Source organism: Gigantopelta aegis, chromosome 9, assembly GCF_016097555.1.
Source record: "Gigantopelta aegis isolate Gae_Host chromosome 9, Gae_host_genome, whole genome shotgun sequence".
Lineage (NCBI taxonomy): Eukaryota > Metazoa > Mollusca > Gastropoda > Neomphalida > Peltospiridae > Gigantopelta > Gigantopelta aegis.
The window spans coordinates 34,764,768-34,784,775 of NC_054707.1; the positions used below are offsets into that span (position 1 = coordinate 34,764,768).

Consider the following 20,008-nt stretch of genomic DNA (forward strand, 5'->3'; position numbering starts at 1 on the left):
ATATAATTAAGGATTGTCTGTTATTTCTTTTACATTCATCGGGGTATGAAAAAAAAAAATAATCCGCAAACTGTGAATCAGTAAAGCTGTTTTCACAAAAGTTTGCAGATGAATTTTTTTTGTTCATACCCAAATGAACTTTAAAAAAATAACAAGACAATACTTGTTATTAAATTTCAGTCATATCTGCTAATAATAACACTAAAACTTCATACTCTATTTTGAATAATTTTTGGTTCATAAACAGTATCGCTCAATAAGACAACTTGCCCATATAAAATGACGTCGTCAGAAATGACGTTACCTGGCGCCATAATTTTTATTTCATTAAGAAATGAACAAGCTCACGTTGCTACCAATGGGATGATATTATATTGTAATGAATGTGATAGAAATTTTATTATTTCATATAACATTCAAATTAAGTTGTTATTTTTAACAGTGGTCACTTGGGACATGGTATTAGGTTATGGTCACAGTTTTTTAAAATGTTAACAGACAGTAGATTTTATTTTATGAGCTAGTTGATTGTGCTGGAATGTTTTGGCTGATTCTTTGTTTTGCCATTTCAGGCATGATTTGTGGTGATACATAATTGAGATGCATGTGTCAAGATTTGTAAAATGCACTTTCATTGGTAATATATGACTCAACCGATATGTGATTTCTAAGAGAAATTGTCTTGGTTAGTGTATGAAATGCTTTTCATTGGTATAGGATTGATTAATATGGTTTGAGCATGCAGTAGTTTACAATAGGCAAGAAATATATTAATGTCAGGATGCTGATTTTTTATTTTTTGACAAAGTGTACACTTGACATAAACACTTGGGCTTGGCTCTGCATAAAAGATTGTGAAAATGGACATTATCACCGATAAAAAAAACCTCCGGAATTCTCAATTCTAATTCAATCTGCATTTAAATCATAATTTGATTTGCTAATTAAAAAATGTATGGCACCACCATTCCTATGCTAAATCATGTTGTTTAGCTGAACATACATTCTTTTAAAATATCACATTTGAAAGTCTTCTGAAGCAAAATATGTTCTCCTCTTAAAATTTATGTTCTAAACGTTGTTTATAATGATTTGCATGACACTGACAGAAAAGCTGAAGTAGTTCATGGGAACTCTGTCGAATCATTGGAATGTCGAGCACCAATTGTCGAAATAAGTGTTCAGAACAAGTATCAGTAATAATGGTTGATGTTATTAGTCCCCTTCCGATCCAACCGGAGAGGACTGTAGGTTTCATCTCCGTTACTTCTGTCTGTCTGTCCATCCACATGTCCCACATATATTTTTCTGGATGGGTTTTTTTCACAATGCCTTGTAATATACTATTACAGTTCAACTTTGACTTTATGGCAATTTACCAATTTTCCCCAGAGTTATGGCCCTTGATCTTACGAGATATGAATATTTGTTTTCCAGACGGTTTTTTGTTTAATTCAGGACTGAAGATATTGGGATGAAATTTTGTATATAGCTTTATTATCTACTGTTGCAGATCAAGTTTAACGTTCATGGCAATTTATCCATTTTCACAGAGTTATCCAGTAGGGGACATGTATTGCTTTGGCAGTACTCAGAATGCTTGTTAAAACAAGAAGAAAATTAGGAACAACGTGAAAAATATTTTAAAATTGCTTGAACTATAATTATTTTATACGAGGAATGATTTTAAACATAATTATAGTAGTGACAAATTTTGTTTCTTTTTGAAAAATTATTACTTAAAGGAACTAATTTTAAAAAACAAACATTTATTGAATTAAAATATGGATTTGTTATATTTGACCATTTGATAATGTTAATGCTGGTTTTTACTGTCGTGCCATCAGTAAAATTCAATTTGCAAGAGGAAAACCACCAGTAACATCCACAAATGGTCAAATACAACAAAGTTATCCCAGGGCTTCTAGAATTTTTATAAAATCCACTCGCCGTGGGATAAGTGATTTAAAAAATTTATTTGCCACAATTAAAAATTCACCAGCCATACTGTACTTTTAAGTTAATACAATTTTACTAAATAATAGTAATAATGAAATATGTCACCTAAATAGGAAGATGGAGCTTAAAAACACCAACATTGGGGTTGGGGCAGGATATTCATATTTACAACATAGACTTAACTGCAACATTTTACAAATGTTTTTCACTAGCCATCGGGCATGGCAATAGTAGTTATTTACTAGCCTAACATTGACTATCACTAGCCATGGGAATGGGGCTACCATAATCTAGAAGCCCTGGTCATCCCCTAGTTTTCATGGTACTTCAAAACTGTTCCTTCTCTTGGTCTTTGATGAAAAGGTTACAGTAACTTAGCTGATTAAGACTACCAAAGAATAGGCTGGAATCTAGCAGTCAATAGAGTGCTCGCTATAGATGCTTTCATTATAGAATCGAACCCCCTCAGTGGGCTCTGGTTGTGTTTTTCCCATCTCATCCGATGACTCATAACTGGTATATCAAAGACCAAGTGCATGGGAAAGTACATGTAAGCATTTCTTTCCTACTAATGGACAAAATGTAGTATGTTTCCTCTGAAGACAACGTGTTAGAATTCCCAAATGTTTGACATCCAGTAGCTGATAATTGATAAATCAATATGAACTAGTCGTGTGATTAACAAACAATATTAATTTAATAAACCGTTTATTTTGTTACACCTGCACTGTGTTAGAGGAACAACTGTTTGGGTACCAGTCACTTAGTAGTTGGGTGCCAAAATGACTGCAACATTTTTTTAACTTGGACTTTAATCAAATTACATCTGTAAATATATTCATTTCAGGGATTGGGGCATTCATTAGTGAACTGTTGCATGTGAAAGGAAATCGACAGTATTGACTTGTAGATCCGTTTTCCTTTTTACATGTGATAGATGTTGGTTGAATATTTTTTTATAATTTTAGTTTTTTTTCATTCGATCATCATCATGATGATTTATTTGTTTTCCGCTCATTGGCCACCGGGCTCTAACAATGTACATATTTGTGGAATACTAGTATATTTATGACTACTAGCATTTGCATTTTTTTTTTTTTTTTTTATAATATCGGTGAATTAATCATAGAAGTGAACTTTACAGTCCCGGTAAAGAAATTTGTGGGGTCCTTCCGGCCCCTAGGGGAAACACTGATTTAACCAGAAGGTACTCAGTCCATATCTCACCAGTTTACTGAGGCCTAGAACTTCGAGATAAATGTCATGCTTTTGTGTCTATAGACATAATATATATTAATATACAGTGAAACCCCTCTAAACCGGACACCCTTGGGACCAAAACAAATGGCCAGTGTTAAGAGGGATCCGGTTCAGAGAGGTTAAGTTCTGTCCTGGTTTTTAAAAAGGGACTCTGTAAAGTGTCCAGTTTTGAGGGAATTCCAGTTTACAGAAGGTCCAGTCTTGAGAGGTTTCACTGTACATTAATATTATTTCAATATTGTTTCTGTTTTCAGAAATGCGCAACTCGTATGTTGTGACAATGATGGACGCTGAGCAGTATATGGGATTCATACAGGGACTCAGCGACATGGGGGCAGCCATGCGGAACGTCATGGCCAGCATGCTCACCAATACAGGCATATATAAAAAATTAACACAAGGTACACACAATTTCATAACCAGTTTTATAAAAAAAAAACACCAGTATTTGGTCTAAACAAATTATTAATGAAATTGGGTTTTTGTTTTTGTGGAAGGTTGTGGTGGATTTCGCTTTGTTTTGGGAATAAGTGGTTCATTGTTTATAGCATGAGACCATCCTGTAAGCATTTTACAGTTGTATGGGTAACAGTAGCTATTGTTTGGTATCTGCTTATATCCGATTAAGGTTCAAGCATCCTATCCTGGGCACACACCTCAGCTGTCTGGTTAGATGTTAGTAGTTTGTGAGAGAGAAGTGTTTGTAGTGGCAAAACACTATTATTCACTCTAGGTCAGAGCCAGTACAGAAATGTGGACAGACATATACATGTACCAGCCTTCTACCTTAGGGCTGGTTAGAATCTTGTATTCTATAACCTGGCTGCAGTATATTTTTTGTTCAGCTACAATGTTTTGGTTTTGGGGGTGGGGGGTGGGGGGGGGGGTTATACTCCGGTAATATCGAAATCATTCTAATCATTTAAAAGAGAAATGCCTATTGGTCAACCCTTTGCTAAATGATGAGTCAAAATCGATTTAAACTAAAATGTTTTCAAATATGTGATCGATATCAAAATATGTAAATATATTGTGTACCTCATTTACAGACCGACCCGGAGATTACTGTAAAACTAGTCAAGAGAACTACACCTCCGCCCTCCAGAGCATGCCGTACCCAGACAGCTTTGAAAAGCACCAAGGTAAAATTTACCATAATTTAATAGTTTTGCTTAAATGTGTGTTTGAGTGAGGGTGTATAAAATACACAAAAATGAGATTAAATTTGGGGGTTTAGTATGAAATATCAGCTTTTCAGAAAATATGATAATGAATTGTGTGGACATTCTAGGGGATTACTATGTTGTATTTGACCATTTGTGGACTTCAGTGCTGGTTTTACAGTCGCAAATTGAGTTTTATCAGCGACTCAAATGGTAAATGATATACCAGTTATGAGTCATCGGATGAGATGGGAAAAACACAACCAGAGCCCACTGAGGGGGGTTCGATTCCATAATGAAAGCATCTATAGCGAGCACTCTATTGACCGCTAGAGATGGTAAAAGAGATATTTAAAACTGTAAAACCAGCATAAACATTTGCAAATGGTCAAATACAACATAGTTATCTCCTAATTTCCCCAAATGGTGGTTTTTCTGCCGCAAATGGATTTGATAAGCCAATCGTATTTTGCGTTATATGCAGAGTGGATCAGATGGTACTTTGAGAAATCATATTGCATCCTAAATGGGGTTTTTTTCATTGGACTTATTATGTTGCAGACAAGCCTGGTTTACAGCAGGCTCTCTGTCACGAGACGTTTGTGGAGGAGCTGGTGTTCTGGACAGTCAAGTACGAGTTCCCACAGAAGATGGTCACCTTGCTCCTAAGTCTTTTGCCTCACGACGGATACAAGGTGACCGTTTGTCAAACATTCATATACATGGGTCATTCTGGGTTCTTCAGGGTTTAAAGAAATTGGTGCTTTTTCTTTTTTAATGTGTAGCTTTTTTGAAAAATGGGTAGTCAATTTGAAAAATGTTTTGCAATCAGAATGTATTGGAATAAAGACACATTTTAATGCTAATTCTCGTGTCACATTTTTGGCAAATTTGTTAGGAAATATATTCTCCACATTCAATTTCATTTCATATTTGGTGGTTTGAAAAATGATAACATAGCCCTATTTTTATTTCTGTTGTCAATATAATTGTTGGATGCATTTAACTTTGGTAATATAAGTTTTAAATTGAAATATATTCTGTAAATCTTGTTTCTCATTTCAGAATTGTTTTACAAAGGCCTTCGTGCAGCACTACAGTCGAATATCTATCGTCCTGGTGAATGCTCTCGACAGAGTTACAGTAGCCAATCGAGTTGTCCACGTCAGTGTTCAGCTGTTTAGCAACGAAGCCTTAGCAACCAAGATGGCTGATGAATACAACTTGCTGTATACCCTGGTGCTTAGTTTGACGAACATGATAGAAAACATACGTGTTGGCAGTGCTCTGGAAGGTACAGATTTTAACCCTCTGGTTTTATCTAAGATTGCCATGCATCAGACATTGAAGATTTAACATCTGATTCAGTAGTGCCATAACAACTTTATTTAGTGAGGTGAACTGATGTATGATTAGTATGATTAATGTTAGTTAGTGCTGGGTTTGCATCCCAGTGTTGGATTTTATCTGAAACTGAGATTTAACGATTAAAACTGGTGCACTGATTTTTGTCTCATTAACAAACAACTATTAACTACTGTCCTGGATCCCATATTGTTCAAGCTACCTTAGCACTACAGTCTACAATATCGTAAAACTTTCAGAGTCTGTCATGTGTCATAGTGGCATCATTCCCTACCTAATTTTTTTTATGATATCGTAACACTAAGATAGCTTTGAAAATCTGTAGGCTGGACAGGCAGTCAAGATCAGGATGAAGCCCAGTGGTAAAGTGCTTTCCCAATACACAGTTGTCTTCTATGATGGATCCCTGTCGGCAGGCACATTGGGCTGGGTTTTTTTCATTTCAGCCAGTGTTGCTGCTAATTCAAAAGAGTAGTCCTTGTAATGGCAGCAGTGGGTTTCTTCTCATTATCTGTGTGGTCATTAACCATATGTTCGATGTCATATAACCGTAATTAAAACATATTTCTGTTTTGTCAAGCAGTCCACATCATAGGGGCATGTAAAATTTGTCTCTACAGCATTTCTACAAAGTTATAGTTTGTTTAGTTTAACAACACCACTAGAACACATTTATTTATTAATCGTCGGCTATTGGATGTTAAACATTTGATAATTTTGCCATATAGTCTTAGAGAGAAAACCTGCTACATTTTCCCATAAGTAGCAAGGGTTCTTTTATATGCACAATCCCACCGACAGGAAAGCACATACCACAGCCTTTGATATACCAAACATGTTGCTCTGACTGGAATGAGAAATAGCCCAGTGTGCCCACTGACTGGGATCGATCCCAATCAATCAATCAATCAAGCACTTTACCACTGGACTATGTCCTGCCCTGCATTTCAACAAATAAATGACTTTATGTGGATATAATGTATATCACAAACCTCTGAAAATTGTGAGAGTGATAGTTTTGTACGTGCGTCATTTCGTATAAGAGTAGTTTTACGTAACCCATTTTTCGCTCGCGCATTGAATTTATGATATCATTGACATGGTCGTGACAGGTTAAATAAAAATGAAATGAGTTACCTGAATTTGTTTTTGTGTAACCTATAATTGGTTTACACATATTAGTGTTTTCCCTAGCTTGTTTTAGCATGGTGCAGCACCATGCCTCAGTAGTGTAACACCATCTTGCCTTAATCAGCACCATGCTGCCCTGAGATTAAACAAGCCTTTTTCACTAATTAATTCTAAAATTGTCTTTATGAAACACCCAAAAAGGTATTATTAATTAATAAAATATGCCCTTTATATCTTTTGCCATTCATTTATTAAAGCAAGCACATAAATTACATTAATGTTTATTTCAATTAATTTTTGTGTATTTTTAATGAAAAACAAGTGCCCTGAAAATGGTGAAAATGCCCCAAAAGTGTTTGGTCTACCATGCCTTGCCAAATTTTTAGGGAAATCACTACATATTTTCAATTCTCAGAGGCCTGTATGCATATAAATAGAGGATAATAAACGAGTTACCAGTTATTATCAAATTTATGTCCCGAGCGAAATAATTTTCAGTTGTCACGAGCTTTAGCAGACTATTTCTCACTGAGAAAATATGGAAAATATTTTCCCTGTTATGAGTGACTGCTGGGGTAATAATGTATTTTATATACACAGTATCCAGGAGGGCATGCTTGATCTTTGTTTTACCTTCCTATGTATTACACAAGTTTATTTTGCGCAATAATATATACATTGAGACTGCATAACTGTCGAGTAGTATGTTCTAGAGCAAAATAAATTATTGCAATAAATAGGAAGCAAAAACAAAGTATGCGAAGTTCTATTTTTATTACTTACCTTCTTTTTTGCTTTACAAAAATGTTTTTTAATTTAACGTTATAACAACACTTTCTTAAATCTATGGTTAATATTTTCATGGATTTACTTAATATTAAGAATCATACTCTGCGGCAGCCTTGTGTAGTGTTTCAAATATGATGTGACGTAATTTGTAAATCATATATGACGTCAGTAACAAAAAGGCGTTAACTCCAGTGAAGATTGAAAGGGAATTCCCCATTTAAAAGTTCCGGTCCAGATCGTACATATGTGCGATACAAGATAAATTTTTCACACGGCTTGAAAATATCTTTATCACTATAGTAAGGTTGAATGGGTATGTAATAAAATTAATGGCTGAATTGAATGTTTGTGTGTTTTCTTGTTTTCAGAAACGGACCCGATGCAGGTGAATAACTTCCACTCGGTGGCGGACTGCAGCCATGATGTGATGAAGTCTCACTGCTACTGGCCAATCATCAGCGACTTCATCAACATGCTGTCTCACAGGAAGATCGCGCTCCGCTTCCTCAAGGATGAGGAGCTGGTCACACGCTGGATGGATCTCCTCGCTTACCTGCAGGGTACGATTTGTTACCCAGGCAACACAAACACAAGTCTCCTTTAGTAACGGATTGTATTTAATCTTGGAAATAGTTTTAAACTAGGGTGATGGATCTCCTCGCTTACCTGCAGGGTACGATTTGTTACCCAGGCAACACAAACACAAGTCTCCTTTAGTAACGGATTGTATTTAATCTTGGAAATAGTTTTAAACTAGGGTGATGGATCTCCTCGCTTTACCTGCAGGGTACGATTTGTTACCCAGGCAACACAAACACAAGTCTCCTATAGTAACAGATTGTATTTAATCTTGGAAATAGTTTTAAACTAGGGTGATGGATCTCCTCGCTTACCTGCAGGGTACAATTTGTTACCCAGGCAACACAAACCCAAGTCTCCTTTAGTAACGGATTGTATTTAATCTTGGAAATAGTTTTAAACTAGTGTGATGTATATTTAATCTTGGAATTAGTTTTAAACTAGAGTGATGTATATTTAATCTTGGAAATAGTTTTAAACTAGGATGATGGATCTCCTCGTTACCTGCAGGGTATGATTTGTTACCCAGGCAACACAAACACAAATCTCCTTTAGTAACGGATTGTATATAATCTTGGAAATAGTTTTAACTAGGGTGATGTATATTTAATCTAGGAATAAGGAGATGTGATAGTCCCATGTTCCATAATGCTATTTTTAGATTTGTTTTTCAAAATCACTGCAAACCAGATTTGTAAAAAAAAGAGAGAAAAAAATGCAGTCGTCATTTTTCTTCATATTATTTCATATCACTAAATAGAACAGAATTGAACTCTATCAGTACCACAGTTATAAAATAACTACTTTTTATTTGGAGTGATTTGCTAAACTAAATGTTAAAGCATACTACTGTAAGATCGTTAGTTTAAAATAACCAAAAAGGTTAAAAGTAAAATATGATCCTATATTTGAATGGTATCACTTTATTAGTTCTGCTATAGCAGAACTCATAGAACAAGGAAGGAAGTGTTTTATTTAACGACGCACTCAACACATTTTATTTACAGCTATATGGCATCAGACATATATGTGGTTAAGGACCACACAGATATGGAGAGAGGAAACCTGCTGTCACCACTTCATGGGCTATTCTTTTCTATATGCACCATCCCACAGACATGATAGTACATACCACGGCCTTTGTTACACCAGTTGTGGAGCACTGACTCCTCTTAGAACAGTCACAGAAGAGAAGTCTGGAATGACTCAACTTTGCTTAATACACAAATGCTATAATTGAACTTAAATAAAATGACTGTTGAGTGTACGTGTATTGAATTAAAACGTGTCTTCACCAACTTAACACTGTAATCAGAATCAGCTGCTAAAAGAAACCGATTGTTGAATGTTTCAGGCATGAACTTGAACCAGCGCGTCCTCACCCAGCATGTTGAGTTTGAGTCGGACACGTACTATGCCGCCTTCTCCGCGGAGCTCGAGATTTCAGCCTCACCCATGTGGTCGCTCCTCAGTCACTGCAGTGGACAGGTACCTACTGATCCAGTCTATTAACTTCAGTTGTATATTAACTAGGTCTGGTCCCTGTTTATAAAGCTTCATTCATTAAATTTTCTTTTAGCTCTCTTAACCTTTAGACTACTGGATTAATTTTTAACAAAAACCACGTTGAGTGGATACAAGTTTATAATTTTTACTCACATATATTCACTTAAATGTTTCATAAATACATGAAATAAAGTTCATATATGAATCGGTAAGTATTATTTTCGTGTCTTTTTTTTGTAATTTTTATTATTTTAGATCGGCTAATGGTGATTAAAATTAGGCAAAAAATCGAATAAGTTGCGTTTACTTACAGGCATTTGTGGCCAGCTGTCCAGTATTTATGTCCATTATTCCCGATAACAGTGGTTTTCTGACCAGAATTTTTTTTAAAACCCGAACTACGATTCATATTGCAATATTTGGTAATTTTCGTTGTTGGTAAAACAATCAAATTTATTATCAAATTAGCTGTTACAATCAGCTATCGATCCCTGAAAATTACCGCGACGTGCCGCCATTGTTGTCAAGCGAAAATACTTGTCAAAATTTCAAGGTATTTTCAATTGAAAAAATCAAAACAAAAACCACCATTTTGAAAAAAAAAATCTTTTTTCTTTAATTATATTTCCGTTTCTGGTGAGTGTCGTGTGCAAAACGGCGGGAAATATGAATTGGGGAATGCACTGTATACAGTGTACAGTATATATCGACTGACGTGACGTCGGGCGAGATATCTCGCCTGCAGTAGTCATAAGGTTAAGCAACATCGCATTATCCATGCATGTTTTTGGGGGTTTTTTTTTGCATTCCACTGCACGATCACAAAGTTGCAAGAATTTGGTTAATTAAGCTCCAGACATAAAACTTTAGTAAAGTAGCCAGACTTAACGATATGCTGTTTGTGTAGACAAAACTTTATTAAAGATGTAAGTCTAGACTCTAAAGTTTTCTAAGCAATGGATGTTCCTTTTTAGAATCTTTTTTTATTAGTAATACCTTCAAAACATCTTTGATTAAGTATTATGAGCTGTCCACTATATCTTGATGGAATTATCTGCCATTTGCTGTCAAAATTAACCATTTGTTTTTGGAATTAAATGTCATTTGTTAAAAATGTTACCGTTTGCAGTTAGAATTTTACCATTTGCTGTTAGAATTACCAATTATTTATTAATAGAATTACTCATAATTTGTTCTGACTATATATATTTAATTGGTATTACATAATTATGAAACAAATCATTTCTAATCCAAACAAGATCTGTTATTATTGTCTTAGCCAAATTCAAATAACATTTAGCTAAACAGTTTAACAGAAGTATTTTTAAAAAGCGCTTTACACAAACGATACATGGTTTTCGAATTAGCATTTGGCAAATTGGTAATGACAAATATTCACCAAATTCAACATTAAATAGCATTTGACGATTTTGTGAATGACAGCTGAAACCCTGTTAATGCATTCAATAATTATGTCTGTTTTTAATCCACCTCTTGCAGGAAAACTCGTACCACATACTGCGAATGATTGCTGCTGCTCAGATTGCATTGCAGGACTGGTTTACAGCCATCAACTGTAAAAACAACATGAAGGTCAGTGCTTTTTGGTCTGGGATATTTGCTCATACATTGTTCATTCTGGTTTTCTAAAGTGTAATTACTTATTTTACTTGGCATAATCCTGTTTTAAAATGAGAGACACATTCCCTTTACAAGGTTATTTCTTTTGTATGGGGCAGGATGTAGCCCAGTGGTAAAGCTCTTGCTCGATGCGGGGTCCCATTGGGTTATTTCTCATTCCAACCAATGCACCACGACTGGTATATCAAAGGCTGTGGTATTTACTACCCTGTCTGTGGGATGGTGCATATAAAAGATCCCTTGCTGCTTATCGAAAAGAGTAGCCCATGAAGTGGCGACTGGGTTTCTTCTCTTAATATCTGTGTGGTTCTTAACCATATTTCTGATGCCATATAACCGTAAATAAAATGTGTTGAGTGTGTGGTTAAACAAAACATTTCATTCTTTCTTTTTCTTTTGTATTGTTTGTGACAGTAGTTTTGTTTGATAGACAATTTTTTTCATGCATGCATCATTTTTGTATTGGGGTGGGTTGAGGGGCAGGAACTAGCTAAGCTGGTAAAGCTCTCACTTGAGATGCTTTGGTCATAGGATCTAAGCCCTTTGGTGGACCCATTATCTGACTGGTATATCAAAGGCCTTGCTATATGTTGTTTTGTGCATGTAAAAGATCCCTTGCTTGACATCACCTGGGGTTTTATGGATCGTAGGTTCTCTCCTCCTGTATGTAAATGAGACAATTCAGCCACTGGTGACACTCGGTAAGAAATGCTGAGGCAAAATTAATTTGCATCAGCTAATTATAGTCATATCCAGTGTATTGGCATGTCTAGTAATTCAGCATACTCATTATTTTGTCTAAGTACACTTAGGAAGTTGACATGTTGTCAGTGGGTTTTTTTTTAACAAATTTAAAACTCATTTTATTTTTCAGTGGTTAATCCCCAGATTGAAATTAAGTGTCAACAAGAATTAAAAAAGAAATGACAAATTAGTCTTAAATTCAACAGTATAACTCTTTTTGGTTCTTTTTTTTAAAACTGAAAAGAGAGGAAACTGAAAAGAAAATTGCAGAAAAAAGCTAACAGTTAGTTTAGTTCACAATAGTCACAAGCAACAAAAGCGAAAATGGATCCCTGTGTGCAGAATCTATCCAGGAGGAAAATACATGTTGAATCTCGTGTGTGCATAACAATGAATCTGCAGTAATGACAAACTGTGCCACTCAAGAAAATTATTCAATCATGAGATGTGTCATGTGTGATTGTTCATTTTCACAGTAAATATTTAACAAGACAACAACAAATGTGCTAAAATAATCCTGGGACAACAGTGCAATGTTTTTGGGCTACAAAGTAGAGTCATTGGGCCACATTTACTGCACCAAATCTTTATGGATAATTTAAAAATGTTTACTACAGATATTAAAAAAGACTGTTGTGTACTTCAGATTACCGGTATGCACTGCTTATTTGGTGAGAAACCGATTTTACTGGGTAATTCACAGTATTCACATAGACAATAGTCTTTGAATGCTTCGGGGCACCAGTGCACTGAACATCACCGCAAATGCCTATACTAATATCTCATAATCTGCTGTCTTGGATGAAGGAACCTGCACCTTAGACAGCTTGATCTGAACATGTACATTAAATTATTTTCATGTCCTTATTTCTTTACAATAATATTAAAGGGACACACCCTAGTTACGTTTATTTGTTAACAATTACGGCATTGTTTTTCGCTATTAAACCCCATTTTTCACAAATAAAATTGCACTTTACTTACATTTTATTATTTAGAATACACATTTCCATTCACCTGAAGTGCTTTTTGGTAATCCTGATGTTTGTAAAACCACGAAATGCATTTTTTGCATTTTTTCACAAAACGTGTTGTCGAGAAAAAACCGTTAAGCAAGCGAGGTCCAATCTATTTTTAATGTCACAGACGTTGGTATATCACGTGACCGTTATCATTTTGGTTCGGTTTGTTTTCTCGTGCACGGTTCGCGCAATCAACATCCGATTTGTTGTTGTTCATTTGTGAGATTTTTCTTCACAGTTCGTGAACATTTTCAGTAACAATAAAGTTCAGACAAGTAAGTGTCTCAATACAAAACGTTACAAACCTTTAAAACCAATAATTTTGCTAAGTCTTATGATATCTGGAGAGGGGATACAACCAGGACAGAACAGTTGGAACATGTCCAGGAGAGGTGAAACGAACGCACCCCAAGTCTGTGAAATTTGTCGTGACGTAGGCATTGTTGTGCTTCTACCGGTGACATCAGAATACTAACTTTCAAAATTATTTCAAGCAATTGGGACATGGGGATTCCCATGGTATTTATCGATATAAAACCTGCTTTTTCACTCCATTTGATAAAAACGTGATCTAAGTGTGTTACAGGTTTGTAGATTAACCAAATTATAATTTATTTTCCCTGGATGGAACTAGGGTGTGCGACTTTAAACCTAAAAGCCATTGATGATAGGTTGTACTAGGTTATTGTTTAGCAAATATTTCTTTCCATGTGCATTCAATTTCACAATGATTTATGTTTTGTTTGCTTGTAGCCAAACCCATATCAGCTGACATTCCACCTCCCACTGCACCGCTATCTGGCGGCCTTCATGATGACGGCTGTGAAGAATCTCGACATCAAGTTGACCGACATTCTGCCAGAAGATGTTGCACTGAAAAAGATCATGATTCACGTACTACAAATACAGGTACTAATACATAGTACTCTCATTCCAGAATGTGTTATCATGGTGGTCTAAGGTTCATGTAATTCATGGATCAGTGCAGTCAAGCAATTTAAGAACACAACGGAAATATAATACATGGATACATATAAAACAATTTTATGAAACTACGTTTTCGATCCATTAAATTTAGTATCCGATGAAATGTGTATATTAAAACCCTCACAAAATTTAAGCCGACAACATTAAAGGATTTCACAGCATTTGTTTTAGTTGGTTAAGCAGAATAAAAATATAAGTAGTTTACATCTTTATTATTTTTGGTTTAAGCTGTATTTATTACCATGAAATACAAATTAAAGCAGCTTGGGATTGACTAACAATGAAAAGCCTATATTAAGACTTCGCCATACATTTTACAAATACAAATGTTTCATAAATCATGATGATCTTTATATTATTTTTGCTTTTGGTCAAACATATTATGAGAAGTAGAGAGGATATAACACAAATCATGACTTGCTATGGCTAAATACTATTACATGTGTTTCAAATAACTTTAGAATTTTTATATCAGTGTTGATCATCACTATCATCCATATATTTACCTTTGTTTGACACCCAATAGCTGATGTATATTTTATGCTGGGGTATCGTTATCATTCATTCATTCATTCATTCATTCATTCATTGCTAAATATTAATTTTAAAGTAGTTTGAGATGAAACATGATTATAATGACTTAATTTAATTTATAGGTTTCCCTGGCTCAGATCTATGCTGGAATGTGGGTGAGAAATGGCATTCAGATTAAAGGTCAGGCTATGACCTACGTCCAGTGCCACTTCTGTTATTCAATGGCTGATGCCGATTTATACCTGCTGCAGGTAAGTAAGCCACTGTTTAGTATCAATGACGATTAGTTTCTTTTGATGGACTAACACATTTATGCATTTTGATGTTGATGTTTGACTAGTCACACAGTATGTGCTGCTTTGTTTTACCGGACTCGGTGGCACAGTGGTTAAGCCATCAGACTACAGGTTGGTAGGTACAGGGTTCACAGCCCAGTACCGGTTCCAACCCAGAGCGAGTTCTTAAAGCTGGCCGCACACTGCCACTCCGGGCTACAGTTTTTGATCAGCGCACCGAATCGCAGAGCCGCAAGCCTTAGTGTGTGGATAACGCCATAGCCATGTCGCAGTGATTTTATGTCGGCTGTCCTTGGCACAGCAATGACAGCAAAAATCAAAATAATTTGATATTTGCCGGCGGCGTTTGTAAATGATGCCAGCGAATAACCACTAACCAACTAACAACTTAACCCACTGTCCTGGATAGACAGTCCAGATAAGCTGAGGTGTGTGCCCAGGACAGCGTGCTTGAACCTTAATTGGACATAAGCACGAAAATAAATTGAAATAAATGCTGCTTTGTTTGAATTTTTTTATATATATAACAAAACAACTGGTCTACTGATGTAGTCAGTGTGAGCAGGTTCAGACTGAACTGGATAAAAGCACACAGGGGTTTCCCTAGAGCGATAAGCCGACACGGCCCGTGCTCCCTTAGCCAGCCACGTAAGCGCCTTCATGTCTGGTAAGCGCCTTAACTGCAGGACCGTGTCGGCTTAATTTGTAACATGTATACAAAACAATGGAGCTGTGATCCGTAACGTCATTCACCACACATTATCGCACTTCCATTTGGTATCTCTGCAATTCTTTAGATGTTCACTTTGAGGTCCATTGATCGCACCGTTTTAATTGTTGGCGGGCTTGTGCTGGTCACGTGGTACAGGTGATCGGCTACTACTAATCCGCCAGATAACTGCTTGTTGTAATAATGTCTGTATGCTTGGGAATTACGCATCAAGACAAATCAAAGAAAATACCTATTAATTGAATAAACATCTTTGAAGGTGAAATTCTTGAGTAAAACATGTCACCATTAATCCTGGTATATATTTACCATATCGAAACCGTAACTACGTTGTTATTTGCTAAAATGAACGGTCACGGATCGACCAAAAAAATAGCATAATAGCGATCTCACGACCGGTAACGAGAAACGGTCTTATCCAGAATACAGCGTATGCCTTATGATGTTTGCTAATTTTAATAATCAAGGTTATTAATTTTAACGGCATGCATTCGACATGTATGACAGCAATGTGACGGTGATTCAATGTCTGGAAGATATGTAACTTGCTATTTTAATTTTGTAGTCTTTGAACCAAAGTAATAAAAACAAACCGACAATGCATGTCAATTTGAATACAAATGCCACTTCAGGGCCGAAATTCAGGGCCGAAATACATGTCGGCTATCCCAAGGGCTGAGTTCAGCCAGACCGAGCGAAAACAAAACATTCGCTACACTGGTTTGTGCGCTTCACGTTAAACCAAATGGACACGACGGACACCAATCAAATAGTTCGCGAACGTTAGGAAGAACGTTCGTTGGCTGAACTGAGGAAAGCTCTCGGCGTAATATACGTCACGCTTCAGTCAGCTGACACCCACGTGTCAAGAGACAACGTTGCGAACATTAAACAATACGATTACACAGATGTAAATCTTGATGTAAATTTGTAGAAAAACAATAGTTGTTTGCATCAATGAATACCAACTGCAGTTTCGGTTATTTCCTTTGTCTTTGTTAATTTTGTACCTTTGGTCGTGAGCACGCATGCAGATTGCGATCGCGGGAAATGAACATGCAGTATTTATACAAATTGCATTTAAACGTACACTAAATTAGTTTACAATAATCATATTTGTTAGATAATGCTAGATATATATTTGTGAAACTGTGAGGTGACATTTAATAAGTTAGCTGGATTTTAAAAAGACCGTAAAATGTTCTTTTATTAACGTTTTTTTTAAATATATAAATGGAATATACTGTGAAGTCAGCATTCTTAGCTTAGGTATTTTACAAGCAGAAATGACAATAAGCATTTAACACGACTCTGAAATCAACAGCAACAACATGGTGCAAATTATGAAATTGTTGTGGGTGGGGAATTGATGGGTTATTTAAAAAAAACACCCCATGATTTAATGGATTCAAGGCAAACACTTAACTGTTCTCAATCCACTACCCCACTTCTTTTGGCTTGATTTTTGTGTTATAATGATGCTAAATATGTAAGCGCCTTAAAAAAATCCTGGGGAAAGGCCTGGCACATTATATTAAAACAAACTTCTCATTCATAGTAAAAATGTGTTCCAAAGAATTATTCAGTATTTTAGACAAGGTGTATATATATAATCTTAATAATGTGTTGTGGTGCTGTTATATGCTGCATATTTTATCATCTCTTTGTTTGCATTTTGCTTGTAGGTTTGTGGTTCACAGCTGGATCCAGATTACTTTGTGAAAACCATCTTGGAAAGGTATGCTAGAGTTCATCATTTCAGAACATCCATGGGTACATTAAGTCTATAATTATTATCTGTTGTCATGTGTTCTAAAATACTACTATTCTGGTACATTGAATGTTGGGGTATTAGAGCCACATAATTAGTTATTATGGGCTTAGGGGGACAAGTGATACATGTTTTTTTTTTGTTTTTTAGTTCTAGCATCAAATCTGGATTGCATTTTTAAAATAGTGGGCTTTAACCTGTATGTAAAGACCACCTGCGCACCAAATCTTTAAATGCAAATTAAATTATTATCTTGAAAACAGTGTTTTATTTAGCTAACATAATTAGCTGATCTGACTTGGTTCTAAGGTACACATTAAAATAAATCTGTACGATGACACTATCAGGAACTGTTTGTATGTCGTATGTCTTTAAATTGTTATCACACATATACTTTAGATCCTGAAATTAATGCGTCTCTAAATTAATGCGAGTAACGGTGGGCAGACTAAAATGTGACATGAAAATTAATATGAGTGGCCTCCCTTTGAAATATTACTTTCCTAACAAACATCTGTGTACTTTTTGGTTAAATCCAAGTTACAGTTGTCTTCAATGAGATGAATTCGCTAACATGGCAGTGTACACATCACTTAACCTGTTTAGTCCTTAGTGTTTTTGGTGAGATCAAAACAAAGAAACGGTCGACCTCAGGTTTAGTGTGCTAAAACCCATTCACACACAATGAATCGTGTCGGCTTTTTATAGGGTGGCCCAAAATCCTACAGTCACACACTTGGCTGGAATATTGTGGACAGTTGTGTTTTATTAACATATTAGAATTTTAATCATTGGGTTTTTTTTGTTTTAATAACGTGGAACACATATACAAAACATAGAAATAAATGTGTCATATTATTCATGCGAATAACACGAACTTGCATTTTTCGCATTTTAATATTATGATCACATTAATTTCAGGATCTACAGTATATGTGCTAACAGTATGAATGATGTGTTTGAAAGAAAATTAAGCTACAAACGTGATGCTGTGTTTCAGGTTCTCGATATCAGTGTACCTGTGTTGTATAATAGAGCTACAGATGTGATGCTGTGTTTCAGGTTCTCGATATCAGTGTACCTTTGTTGTATAACAGAGCTACAGATGTGATGCTGTGTTTCAGGTTCCACCTGTTGAACTGGCTGTCGTTCTCCAGTAAGCCGTCTCACCTGAGCATCCACCTCGAACCATCCCACGAGACAGCCATGTTGGAGGGGGCCCTTGCTCTGCTGTCCACCCTTCTTGGAATCAGGACGTACCTCGGTAAGTCTGTTACTAGGAAATCATTTGTGTTTCTAATGCAGGCATTAAAATAAGTGGAGAATGGTCATTCAAATGATCACATGTCAAAAAAGTACTTTGATCAATTGTATGCTGTTTAAATCTAAATTGCACACATAAGTGTCAGTACAACAAAAACAGTGCTATGAATAAGTAACAGAGTATCGGCATGTTTGTCATGGAATGATAATATAATGGGAATTGTAAACTGATGGCAAGTGTGTTTTGTATTGTGATTGGTTAATTACTCTTTTTTTCGGGATTAAATGAAAATGACACCCAGAAAGCTAATGATCTCATTAGAAAGTGACGTCATTAGCAATTAAAACAGGCCAAGTTGATGGTTTGAGGGTCTGCAGTTAGATTGTAGCCAGGTATTTTGTTCAAGAAATATCAAATATACAGTTAGTTCCATAGAAAAACAATTCAGTTTACAATGGACATAACCATATAGAGTTTTTAGATTTGCGAGTGTTATTGTCTATTTGATGCCCGCAAATGTTTAATTTTTAGCATCGGGTTAACACCTTTGGTCAAAAATGACATTTGCAGGATCAGATAGACAATAACACCTGCAAATCAATAACTCCATATGCTTATCTTATATTTAGAGGTTACCAGGTCTGTAATTTATGGTAACCAGGAACTATGCTTATTTCGATGCCTGCTAATGGATTAAATTATTTGGGTTTGTTGTCTGTTTTAAAAAAATTATTAAATTAATTCAAATATAATGTTCTATTAGTGGGATTTACTTCCTTCAGACCGGCCTCGGTGGCGTCGTGGCTGGCCATCGGTCTACAGACTGTTAGGTACTGGGTTCGGATCCCAGTCGAGGCATGGGATTTTTAATCCAGATACTGACTCCAAACCCTGAGTGAGTGCTCCGCAAGGCTCAATGGGTAGGTGTAAACCACTTGCACTGACCAGTGATCCATAACTGGTTCAACAAAGGCCATGGTTTGTGCTATCCTGCCTGTGGGAAGCGCAAATAAAAGATCCCTTGCTGCTAATTGGAAGAGTAGCCCATGTAGTGGCGACAGCGGGTTTCCTCTCAAAATCTGTGTGGTCCTTAACCATATGTCTGACGCCATATAACCGTAAATAAAATGTGTTGAGTGCGTCGTTAAATAAAACACTTCTTTCTTTTACTTCCTTCAGGTTTCAGTATTGAGCTAAACAAAATTATTTTATAAGTGTTTCAATGTTTTAAAATGTATTTTATTGTCCATCATAGCATGTACTTCAT

General features: G+C 35.8%; 1 protein-coding gene across 1 annotated transcript in view; it reads left to right on the forward strand.

Moving 5' to 3' along the window:
* The window catches only part of LOC121381262 (E3 ubiquitin-protein ligase UBR3-like), a 52,000-nt gene that overhangs the window by 3,725 nt on the left and 28,267 nt on the right, over positions 1–20,008 (forward strand). The window contains exons 4-14 of the mRNA XM_041510504.1: positions 3,474–3,620; positions 4,269–4,361; positions 4,944–5,077; positions 5,448–5,676; positions 8,036–8,227; positions 9,601–9,734; positions 11,253–11,345; positions 13,913–14,068; positions 14,803–14,931; positions 17,392–17,444; positions 18,602–18,741. Of these exons, the coding sequence (XP_041366438.1) occupies positions 3,474–3,620; positions 4,269–4,361; positions 4,944–5,077; positions 5,448–5,676; positions 8,036–8,227; positions 9,601–9,734; positions 11,253–11,345; positions 13,913–14,068; positions 14,803–14,931; positions 17,392–17,444; positions 18,602–18,741 (1,500 nt within the window). The remainder of the gene's footprint in view (positions 1–3,473; positions 3,621–4,268; positions 4,362–4,943; positions 5,078–5,447; positions 5,677–8,035; positions 8,228–9,600; positions 9,735–11,252; positions 11,346–13,912; positions 14,069–14,802; positions 14,932–17,391; positions 17,445–18,601; positions 18,742–20,008) is intronic.